This window comes from Panicum virgatum, chromosome 2K, assembly GCF_016808335.1.
Source record: "Panicum virgatum strain AP13 chromosome 2K, P.virgatum_v5, whole genome shotgun sequence".
Classification (NCBI taxonomy): domain Eukaryota; kingdom Viridiplantae; phylum Streptophyta; class Magnoliopsida; order Poales; family Poaceae; genus Panicum; species Panicum virgatum.
In genome coordinates this window covers 37,443,124-37,455,298 of record NC_053137.1, presented here as the reverse complement: position 1 = coordinate 37,455,298, position 12,175 = coordinate 37,443,124, and the positions used below count along the sequence as shown (strand labels likewise).

At 44.6% G+C, this 12,175-nt stretch overlaps 1 protein-coding gene across 1 annotated transcript; it reads right to left on the bottom strand.

Moving 5' to 3' along the window:
- Positions 1–488: 488 nt before the first annotated feature.
- Positions 489–6,556, bottom strand: LOC120674441. Its single transcript, XM_039955629.1, has 12 exons — positions 5,701–6,556; positions 5,435–5,595; positions 3,640–3,700; positions 3,490–3,555; positions 3,269–3,354; positions 2,678–2,735; positions 2,262–2,474; positions 1,994–2,059; positions 1,838–1,917; positions 1,646–1,764; positions 1,419–1,503; positions 489–1,064 (listed from the first exon to the last, which is right to left on the bottom strand). The coding sequence occupies exons 1-10, from the start codon at positions 6,484–6,486 to the stop codon at positions 1,650–1,652; spliced, it is 1,692 nt and encodes a 563-aa protein (XP_039811563.1). The 5' UTR covers positions 6,487–6,556; the 3' UTR covers positions 489–1,064; positions 1,419–1,503; positions 1,646–1,649.
- Between the last annotated feature and the right edge of the window lie 5,619 nt (positions 6,557–12,175).

Here is a 12,175-nt window from a genome sequence, read left to right as displayed (position 1 = left end):
ACAAATAAAAAAAAATATGCACTTTGTATGGCAAAACTTTTGATATCATTCATCCAAACTTTGCGCATCCGTAGAATGAAAAAAGATTCAAAATCTCAAAAAATTAGATTGCAGTAGATGATCTTTCAACTTGGATATTAAAGCTTCTAATAATGCAAGGTTTCTATTACAGATCACAACCTTCCACCTTGGGTATTATAATGAAATTCTTTAAGCTTTATAGCAAATATTTTTTCCGGTGACGCGTTAAGTATAGTATTAAAATAAAATTATTGACTACGACAATCGTTTTAGTTCACAATCGGGATGGCTCATTATCAATTTTTTTTGGAAGAGTTGGCACAGCTGACAGCTCAATCAAGCGCAGGATCCTTTCCGTTTGTTCCTTGTTTGGATTTCAGTGCTAACTTTTATATAAAAAAAATGAGCGAAGTCGTTAGACGAACATCATCTCCCATATCTGCCTTGCCGTGCTTTTTTAATAGTAGTTTTTGCTCCAAGAACATTGATACCTTTATACCACTCGGAAAAATATATCAACTCGTTTCTGTTAGCTGGGACTGCGATAAAACATTGGTACCACTCTCTCGTCTGAAAAAGATTCCCTCATGCAAAAGACCAAGTTCTCTAAGAATTACTAGGTTACAGTAACACCTTGAACGGATGAGCGCCTACACACTGCTTGGCTTCACTGTACTAATCTGGAATTTAGTGGTCCACATGTACATTTCTGTCACTTCAAAAACGACTGGGGAAGCACTTGGGATTAACTCTTCCCGAAATCCAGTAGTCACCTCAATGAACTACCAAAAGGGATGATGTAAGAATTCTGTGCCACATCCAGCTCATGACCCAAAAATTACCATACAGCCATATAGGTAGAAATGCCACATTCTAAGAGAATGTAGAGCTTCTGTTGCCACTTTGGGCGATTCCCACCAAATGCGCAAGTGAACTAAAAGAACTGCTGGCATCACTTCGTTTATTCTTTTAGCAGCAGAAAATGTAAAACCAGCCGTCCACCTCTATCCGGAATGGCAGCAGTTGCCGAGGTCCCAAACTCACTGCAATAGAAACATCATTATTATTTGAAGCACAACCACAAAAATTTACTATTATTGTTAGTTGGTCAATGGATTCATTCCATTTTAGGCCATAGTATGCATAAGAACAGTAGCAGCAGGCATAAAAAAGGAAACTTTCCCGCAACACTGCAGTTTGATTTATTTAATGAGAGGAAAACTAAAGTCAAACTACACAACAATTCCTCAAATAAGCACTTCCTCAGTTTTAATACATGGCGTTTAACAAACTAATTAGGTTCTCCACGTCGTAGATTTAAAAATGGAGGTAGCACTGACTTGTTCTTGCTAAATGAATGAACAAAACAATTGCTAATGACAAATGAGTCAACTTACGTGGGAATATGAGTGGACACAAAATCATAAATGCTTGAAACATTCTTATGAAATTCCCGTCAGTAAGTTAGTCCATCAAAATCACCTGTCAGTTGCAATAAAAGATGGAAACAATGGCTCTCAGTCCAATGGAGTCACTTCATGGTGCAAGAATATTTTATTAACATGAATGACAAATGAAGCATAATATCATATTGCAAATGATTCAACCTAAACTTCTCGCATACCTCTTTACTTGTACCCAACTTCTTTCATCAAGTGACGGTAGCTTCGTCCTCGTATCAAACGTTGCCAAAAGAATGCTATTGTTTCTTGAATGTTCAACTGTAATCTCTGCTGAGCAAGCCTAGATGGAACGGCAGATAAACATTATGGCACAGAAACATTTCAAATAATATCTAAGGTGTCGAGGAACGAACCATCTGGCAAGACAACGCTGAATCCCACGAGTGACTGGTCGCATAAAGGATGGATCTCTTTGTTGATAAAGTAAACCAACCTAGCAGACAACAACCATGTAATCATTATGTAACTATATCATTAAACCAACATCAAGTAGCGTTTAATCAAAATACCTCCATCATGGCAACAGCAGCAGGATCATCCAATATTTCCAAGCTGTCATCTGCAAGGTAGTTCACCTGTGAAATGCACAAAATAAAATATTATAAATCCCTGTCTTTCCATAAATAGATGATGTAAGATGTGAAAAAAAGATTCATATTTTCAAGGCATGCTTGTAAAATATGGGAATAAGGAATATTTTCCAATTTCTCTAATATTGTCCAGCGAGCATTCACCAAACACTCTTAATGCTAGATTGTAAAAGGAAGATATTATTACCCCAAACTCAGTGTTTACAAAGGACTGGACAAAATCCATTAGCTGAATCTTTGCCCACTTATAGGACAAGTCAGGATTGTCATCCCGAGGTGGATGTCTCCAAGGTGCACCAAAAGACAATCTGTTCTCTTGTACTTTGCCCTCATGGACATCTGCGGCAAACTTCTGCAACATTTGTAATGCTGCCTCCATTGCTGGATTCACGACGGAGACCTTGTGAGCAGAAATGAAACAACAGTCATGTTTTTTTTCCTCTTATTTTGTGTACATTCTCCTAATTCTGGTGTTTGAAACAAACACAACAACGATAAAAAAGCAGATGTGAAATAGGAAGTGACTTGAGTTTCCATATTAGAAGATGGCATCTCAAATGACACATGTCTCGGCAAGTCAGCTATGGTTGAACATTTACTTACTTGCAAGTGTGCCAGGTACATATCAATAACTTCCTCAATATTCCTGTCATGAAAAACCCTGTAATGCAATGGAGATTAAATGCTGATAACAGTAAATATGCAGCATGCACAGTTAGGATATCTAAGATATTGTATGCTTTAAAACCTGTAAAATATTATGAAAACCAGTACTTCTTGAAGCATGAACTTACTAAAGAATATAGCGTGAATAACAAAGGCTCGAGAAATAAGACCACAAAGATTCCCTAGGGTATACAGTAGAGAAAAGTCATAAAACCTGATACAGACTAAAAATAGTTCAAACTCAAATATAAAAGTAACACTGAACTGTTGAACGTACAGAACTTGTTGGAAGGAACAAAAGCATCTAGAAATGATGAATTTTTCCTAGTAGTCATTTCAAGAAAAAAAATATAAGCAGACTAAAAAGCATAAGTATTTCTTCTATTTTTTAGAAACAGTGAACCAACGAGCATATTTGCCCAAAAGAGATCATAATGGAAGTAAAAATAAAATTAGGGATAAGATACTGTCAGCCTGTGATAAAGCAAACAAAGTTCAGTGACAACACTAAGTGTCCATGTTACTTACTCTGGGCTATTCACTTTTTGCTTCAGCATATATATCTCAGATAATTGTCGCGGGTTCGGCCCAAGAACCTCATCTACAACTTTCCACTACAACTTCAATAAAAATCAGAAACAAATTATGCACATGGTTTGCAAAAGGGAGAATATTATAAAAACCAAATACAATTATACATCCATATTTCGAACAGAAAGGCAACATCAGAAGGTCTAAAATCTTACTACCTCCTGTTCACTGAAGAATTCCGAAACCATATGCAGCTTAGCTTCTTGCGGTGTCCAACCAAATGTCTGCCATCCAATAATTATTTTTAAGTAAAAATAGAAAACAAAAAAGAAGAGAGGCACAGCATTCCAAAGATACAATGAGCATACCTCACGAGAAATAAATATATTAGGGAAACCGAAATCAACGAATGCTTGAGAAGAATAGTAGCTGCAAAGATTTGGAAAAGGAGCAGGAGTTCATCAGTTTCCAGTCAGCAACAATGCAGCAGCGTGTTTATTTTATGAAAATAACTCCCTTAACCTATAACAGGTAACCCATATGCCAGGGCATGCTAGGAGGGAACTATCAAAGTTACAAGAAAATAAATATGGGTGCAAAAAAAATTGACTCAAGTGGCTGTGACTAGCTTATTTTCATCAGGGAACAACCCTAAAAAAAAATACAAGAAGATGCCAGAGACCAGGATAAGCAAATTCTCAGGAAGAACATGTAGGCCAGGGCTTGCCAGGCCAAAACTATCCAAGTCACAAGAAAATAAATAGGGGAGCAAAACCAACTTGACTCAAGTGGCTGTGAATAGCTTATTTTCTTCAAAGAACAACCTTTTGGCCCCAGCAAAAAATAATGAATATGCAACAGAATCCAGAATAAGCAATTTCTCTAGAAGATAAGAAATTTATACGCATTTGCAAGAGGTAATCCCAAATTCACATTCCTAGCAAGTATTCAGAAATACGAATACTATTGACCTAAACATGTATGTGAATGAATCTATCAGTAATATTTTAAGCAAAAATTCCACAGCAAAAGTTGCATGCGGAAGCACAAATCTATTTCTTGAATTGTCCTTAGTATTAATTTTTTTTCTAGGCATCCCCTATGGTAACAGTTTGGAAGCAGTGGCATCAGGGATTTTTGCTCGAGCATGGCGGTATGCTCTGACCAACTGTCCAGTACAGTCATACAATACGCAATGTGTAGGTTATCGCAAACTCCACAGAAGAACAAACACCGAGAAGGCAGTAATGTCGTAATTTATGAACAATTTGGTTACAAAGTTATACTAAAAAAGCTTCAACAGTGTACTGAAATGGACAAGAAATTGATTGAACAAATATGTTCACCGAAATTTGGATCACTTGTATATGACATCATTTATGGTATATTTTGAAATGGCACACAAGCGATATTGCAGCTTACAAGTATACTGCCCCTAACAAGGATAAATCAACTGATCATATCTTTTAATATCTCGGCTGTGCTAGGATATGACAAAATAAATTGTTGCAAGGCAAGAAAAACAAGGTGCCACATACTAGGAATAGAAAGTCATGATTGAGCAGAAAAAACACTACAAGAAAAGGAAACCCCTCAAACCCCAGCGTCGCATATGAAATCCCTCTAGACTTCTAGAGCGGTAACTCTGGTTTATTCTTCCAGCATAAACCCACCCAGTTGTATTCTGATGTAACAAGTAATTCAATTAATGGTTTAGGTGCTAGTGGGTCAGTGGGAGCAAAACAACTAAGCACTGACAGTGAGCCATGCGTGGGACAAGCACTTAAGAGAGCACAACATTTGTAGACATGATTCTAAATAAGATGCTTTAAGTAGAAGATGACCTAAAGTTCTCCTGCTTTAATAAGCAAACAGGCAGCTCTACAGCCAGTTCCTGTTTCCAAAGAAAATGACCCCAGGACAGAAATTCAAAGTTAAATAAATAATATTTTTGTTCTGAATTTTTTGGCAGACTCCAATCTCTATGTTTCCACCAGGTTTACTATGCAGAACAGTCATATCTTTCTGCTTCTACCTTTTAAACGTGAACATAATTATCCTCTAAAATTCAGGCTACATAGGTTATATCACTAAGCTCTAAACCCCTAGAGGCGACCAACACAGAGAGTGCACAATGCAGGAAAAGAACGCACAAGAACTCACCCATCTGAAGTCGATAAAATGACCGGCAAGCACTGTTCATTGGCACCAAGTGCGATCACCCTCCAAATAAAGCTATCATGGTACATTGCTGCTGGCACCATTGTCTCGTCCTCACAAGTTGCCTTCCTCAGAACATCCACATTGTTTAGCACCAGTTTCGGCTGCAGATAGATAACAGCATCACAAGCACAATAGTAGTGCCAAGTTACACCAACTCATTTCCCACAAAGCCACCACAAACCCAATTGAAATAACATCAAATCTACCTGAAAGAATTCCTCCTCTGCCGCACCGGACAGAACATCCAGCAATAGGCATGGCCAGTCAGTGGCTGAATTGGCCAGTGAGCGCGAGAATCGACCGGTTCTATTCATCTCCCTAATTGCATCCTTCCTCCACCCCTCCTGCATCCCGAGAGCCTCCTTGGCCACCCGCAGGGCCGCCAAGGCCTCCTGCATGTACGCCCTCTCCTCCATAGAGCAGTTGGTCGCCTCACCGTCACCAATGCGGAACGTGGCGTCGTCCCTGCGCACCGCGGCGAGCACGGCCCTCGACCAGAGCGCCGGCACGGATGTGGCCGAAGAGCGGCGAGCCGGCACAGAGCCTGCTGAGGAGCGAGCGGCGGGGCCCCCGGCCAGGCGGGATAGCGCGGTGCTGAGGCCGTTGGAGCGGGAGAGCGCGGCCAGCACGTCCTTGGACCCAACGGCACCTCGTAGGACGGCGGCGCGGGCGAGGCCCTCGAGCGCCGACTCGAGGCGGCGGCGGAGGTCGGGCAGCGTGGGCGGCGCCAGGTCGGCAGGGTGGAGGAGGGACCACGGCACCGCAGCGGGGGAGGCGGGCGTGGGGCGGAGGAAGTCGACGAATGCGGTGGCGTGGGGTGTCTCCGACCACCGGGGGAGGAGCCGGTCGAGGAGGAGCGTGGACTTGCCGACGCCGCGGGGCCCGTGGAGGAGCAGCGGCTGCGGCACGCGCGGGCGGAGCGCGTGGTTGTGGAGGACGGTCTCGAGGACGGGCCGCGGGATCACGCGCCACGGCCGGCCGCCGGCGGCCATGGCGGCGCGGTGGTGGCGGTAGCCGGTAGGGTTCTGTGGGCTTTGGGGAGACGTGGGAGGGAGAGAGTGGAGGAGCGCTGAGCACGCGTGGACGGGGAGAAGGCCACAGGGGGAGGGTGCGGGTGTGGGCCACATCGGACCGACTATGGAGGACTAAATCGTTTGGCCCAAGATGAGCTTTGGCCCAGCAAGTTGGACCTCATTCAAGTTCAAGTTTGGGAAAAATCCTCTCAGAAAAAAGTTAGGAAAATGGTCTCCCTAAAAAAAAAAGTTAGGAAAATGGTTTCACATTGTAACATGGTTGTCCAAATAGTTTGAATAGGGAGTGATTGGTTGCTTGGTCTAGACTAAGCCTGTCTAAGATCTAAGCCTGGCCAATCTAAGCCTGGCTATAACAAGGTTCATGTACTAGTTCTAGCTTGTATTGGATTAATCTTGTTTGGTTGAGTGGCTTCACTTGAGTGAGTTCACCCTCATTTGGTGCGGTGAGTGTATAAACTCTCTCACCTCTCATCACCGAGGTTGCTAACGCCTCCACGATGACTCAATTCGTGCATGGACGAGGGCAAAGCTCCCCCTCATTGGTTTGCCAAAGTTGCGGCGGCCACCGGCTTCGATGGTGATGGAGGACCTCGCAATCTGCCCCTCGTGTTCTGGCACCTCGTTCTTGCATTGTGTTGACAGCCAAATTTGGCATCTGCCGAGGCCGACCGGTTAGACCGGTCTGGTCTGTACAGTCCGAGTAGAATTAGATTTTTTGTAAAGAGTCCTCATGTAATCCTACTCGTGAAGGGGTACGTCTTCCCCGGCCTATAAATATAAAGGCTAAGGTCGATTGAGGTAATCCCCAACCGAATCAATCAAAATATCGCATTACTTTTTATCTCTCAAACCCTAGCCTTTTCCAACCCTAGATTGCTTTCTTCCTTCGTCTCGACGACGTTTGAAGACGTTCTGAGTGACCTGCCGACCTCAGAGCAACCCTACGTTCACGAGCTCCGACGGGGTCCCTCCCGAGCTCGCTGTTCTAGGTTTCCGGCGACGCCCTGCTTGCACCGGTCAGACCGGTCGGCGGCACCAGTCAGACCGGCCTGCCCAAGGTTTCATGGGTGTTGATCGTTTTGACGATCGTCCGCGCGTTCTAGCGCATTCGAGTGTGTTGGCGCGATTCTGCATCAACATACTTTTTGGCGACTCCGCTGGGGAACAGATTAATCTGGTTTTTAAAACCGATCTAATCTAACTTCTCCGGAAAGATGAGTACTCATGGTGAAATTCACAACGACAACAAGGCGACCATGGAGGAACTCACTGAAGACGAGCGCAGGGCCTACCTCATCGCTGAAGAGCACCTGAAAGAGCAGTTCCTTCAAGGATTCAAGAAGAAGCGAGGAGGCCTATTCAAGAGGGTCGGGGAGTTCGTGATGCCATCATTCAAGCTGAACCAAGACAAGGTCGAGGTACTTCCTAATGATCCCTCTGAATTAGTCAAGCAATTCTCTCTTATGGTAGATTCGAAAATATCTGCCGCGCAAGTAGCTGCAGGAGAGAGTTTTGCTGGGCTCAATGATCAGATTGAGGCACTTAAAAAGGGCAAAAGTGTCGAGAATGGCACTTATATTCCAGAAGCAAATTCGGCTGGCACATCTGCTACCCAGGATCAATTCTTTGGGATGCCGCCGAACTCGTTTCCAGGGCAAACACCGTTGCCATATACTATCCACGAGCCACCGGTCCCACCGGTCTCCTCGACCGGTCAGACCGGTGCGGGCGGTCAGACCGGTTACACGATCGGTCAGACCGGTCCAACGGGACAGTGTCCAGTGCCTTCTGCACCGCACGCTTCTATTCCCGATTCGGCCGTCCCTAGCCAAACCAATGAGATAGTGATGCATGCCGGGCCTCATACTACATCACAGCAGGGATCCGGACCCCACCGAGGGCCGATTCCTAACACAAACATGACTTACACCGGTCCTACCACGCAGTGTGTTTCATCCTCTTCGCATGCATCGGCCAATGGTACTTATCAGGCCGATTTCAACAGGTTTAAAGAGGATTTGGCCGGTGTGCTTAAATCTAAACTTGGGATTGATATGGGTGGGTCGCATTTATATCAAAAGCCGTATCCTCCAGAGTTTGATTTCGTTTCATATCCTGCTGGTTGGCGCGTTCCCAAGTTTGTGAAATTTAATGGTGAAGATTCTCGTACGACTTGGGAGCATGTTAGTCAATATGTCTTGCAATTGGGAGAAGCGGGTCTTAACGATGCTTTGCGCATTCGCTTATTTTCTTTATCTTTGACCGGAACCGCTTTCTCTTGGTTTTCCTCGCTTGCGCCGGGATTGATTTTAAATTGGAATCAATTAGAGCGCAAATTTCATGATCACTTTTTTAGTGGGGAAGCCGAAGTTAGATTACTAGACTTAACATTGGTTAGACAAAACCGAGATGAATCGGTTTTGGATTATTTCCAGAGGTTTCAAGCTTTGAAAAACCGTTGTTTCAATTCGTCTCTTTCAGAAAAAGAATTGGCGGATTTGGCATTTAATGGCTTGCGTTCTTATTTGAAAGAGAAACTTGAAGGTTTTGATTTCATTATGGTTAATCATTTGCAAATGCGAGCTGTTGGTGTCGAATTTAAGTATAAAAATTTTAAAGATTCCTTTAAGCCTCATCGGTCTAACACGCATGTTGTTGAGAATGATTCCGACTGTTCGGACAATGAGGAAAAGGGAGTGTACGCCACTGAATTTGTTTGGCCGTCAAAGGACCAACCTTCTATGTGTCCTTCGCTTAAGCCGGTTCAAAAGAATCGGCAAAATGAGATGAAATTTATTTTTGATGTTTCCAAGTGCGATAGGATTTTTTATGAATTACTTAAACATGGAAACATTCGTTTGTCTCATGCTATACCGTCGCCGGAAGAACTAAAAAGGCATGCATATTGTAAGTGGCATAATTCTTTCTCACATGCTACTAATAATTGTAATGTTTTCTGTCGACAGATCCAATCGACTGTAGATGAAAGACGATTGGTGCTTTCTGAGATGCAAGTAGGCAAGACTCCCTTCCCTGTCCATACTTTGGAACTGAATAATCCAAAGGTTCTCCTTCGGCCAGAGCAAGCCGAAGGGGCTCAAGGGAAGAATGTGGTGATCGGAGATCCGAGGCCGATGAATGCAAATGGCAAGATTCTGGCCCGAGAAGTCGTTGCTGAGAAGACTCCTGATGGGAAGCCGACTTTGAGGATTTTTGTTAATGCTCCTAAGCCCGGGGGGCAAGCAAGTTCCTCCAGTCAGTCTGCTGTCCAGGCGCAACCAGTCAGACCGGGTACAACGACCGGTCAGACCGGCCCAGGCAGCAGCCCCGAACTTTCAAGCCGAAACGTCCGGAAGAGGGTACTTGGAAAACAAATGTGCCAAAATTGCAGGGTAAACGTACAAATCAGGGACCTACCTTTGGGTAGTTATTGAACAAGTGCACTAAGGCCGTTCAACAAGATCGGCCATTAAAAAAGAGACCTCATTCACCACCGCGTCGGGGCAATGCTTCGCCTCCAAGGAGGAAATTCATCAGGCGCAGGAGTGATTATCCTAAGTTTCCTCCATAGAAGGTGTATGCTACTATGCCTTGGTCCCCACCGGCGTCAAATGTAGTTAATCCGGTGTGGGAACATGAGGGGATTTGGCTCCAGTATTTTCCAATGCCATACCCACCACCATATCAGAGGGAGAAAAGATCAAGGACGCCAGTACACGACCGATTGGGAGCACACCAATCTGGTCCAGCTCAGCAGGTGCCACCGGTCAGACCGGTCCCCTATGACCGGTCGGACCGGTTTCAGCAGAGACCGGCGCGATTTGTTCCTCCGCAGGTTGAATACCGCGTGAAGAAAAAGAAGTTAGAGGTGCAATCAGGAGCTACTCCAGAGAAGGTTAAAGCCGATACTGTTGTTCAGATCGGTGAGATTAAAGTGGTTGTGCAAGATAAGGGTAAGGAGCCGATGGTGATTAATAAATCGGCTACTTCTTCTGCTCCTCCTATCCAAAAACCTTTTACTACTAACAATCATGAGTCTGGTGGCAGCAAGGTGGCGGACAAATACCATCAACCCCGTTGGCGTCCCGAGGGATTGACGCATACCCAGAAGAGGAAGCTCCAACGTCTTCGCAATAAGGAAAAGAGGGAGCAGGAGGCAGAGAAGGCGAGGGATGAGTACTTCAACAAGTACAGGCCCATGATCCCTCAAGGCAAAGTATGGCAGGCCAAGATGATTGACCAGCCATCAGAAAAACCGGTCAAACCGACCACGGCGACCGGTCAGACCGCCCTGAGCCACCGTTTAGACCGGTTGAGCCCAGTGTAGAGAGTACAGCAGAATTAGCGGTGCCTGTTTCGGTTTCTCGAGTTGATGAAGTGGAACCAGCTCCTCCAGTAACGAAAGAAGAAGAACTAATGGATTATGAGGCGTCCCCAGAACGCAACAATTTGGAGATCAACGTTATGCATATGTCTTCGGATTATCTCATAATTCCTGAAGAGGAGGTGGCTCATCTTCAATTTGGGCCTCGTGATGCTGTGTTGCAGAAGCCCAAGGAATCGGATAACCACTTGAAAGCTCTCTACATGAGGGGACATCTTAATGGAAAGCCGATTTCTCGCATGTTAGTGGATGGTGGAGCTATTGTAAATCTTATGCCCTACTCATTGTATAAAAAGCTTGGCAGGAAGGACGAGGAGCTGATCAAGACTAACATGATGGTTAGCGGTATAGGTGGAGGTGATCCCATTGGTGCCAAGGGAGTTGCGTCCATGGAGTTGACCGTTGGAAGTAAGACGCTTGCCACAGCCTTCTTCGTCTCGGAAGTGCAAGGTAACTTCAGTTTAATACTTGGGCGTGATTGGATTCATGCCAATCATTGTGTTCCGTCTACCTTGCATCAATTTCTTATTCAGTGGATCGGTGATGAGGTTGAGATAGTGCCTGGTGACACTTCTTCCTTCATAGCTACCGCCGATTCCAATTCCATTGGTGCCAATGACAACGTCAAGTGCTTATCGGGCTTGGATTTGTCCAATTATGAGCTTATCAGTTGCACCAAGGAGGGTTTCGTTCTTGCAACTCTAAAGCCGATGGAAAATCGGCTGAATTACTTAATGTTGTAAAGATGAGTCCAGCAGGCGACTCAGGTGCAACTGGTCAGACCGGGTCCCACGACCGGTCAGACCGGTCCTCTTCGGATCGGCCATCAGAGCCGACCGGTCGGACCGGTGGGTCAGACCGGTCCAACGCAGAGTGGCTCCAGCAACGCATTGAGCACTATCGGGCGCGTACGAACGATATGTGCGAAACTATTAAAGAATCAGAAGACATGGACTAGCTGGGCCAAGATTTTACGTCGGCTGATCCTTTAGAAAAGGTAGATCTAGGTGATGGTACTATTCCTAGGCCGACTTTTGTAAACAAGAATTTATCGGTTGAGTTTAAAGCCGATTTGATAAAGTTATTAAAAGAATATATCGATTGTTTTGCTTGGGAGTATTCTGAAATGCCGGGATTGAGTCGTGATCTCGTTGAACATCGCTTACCAATCAAAGCCGGTTTTAAACCTTATAAACAACTGGCTAGACGTTTCAATCCTAGTATTTATGACCGAATTAAAGAGGAGATTAATCGATTATTAGA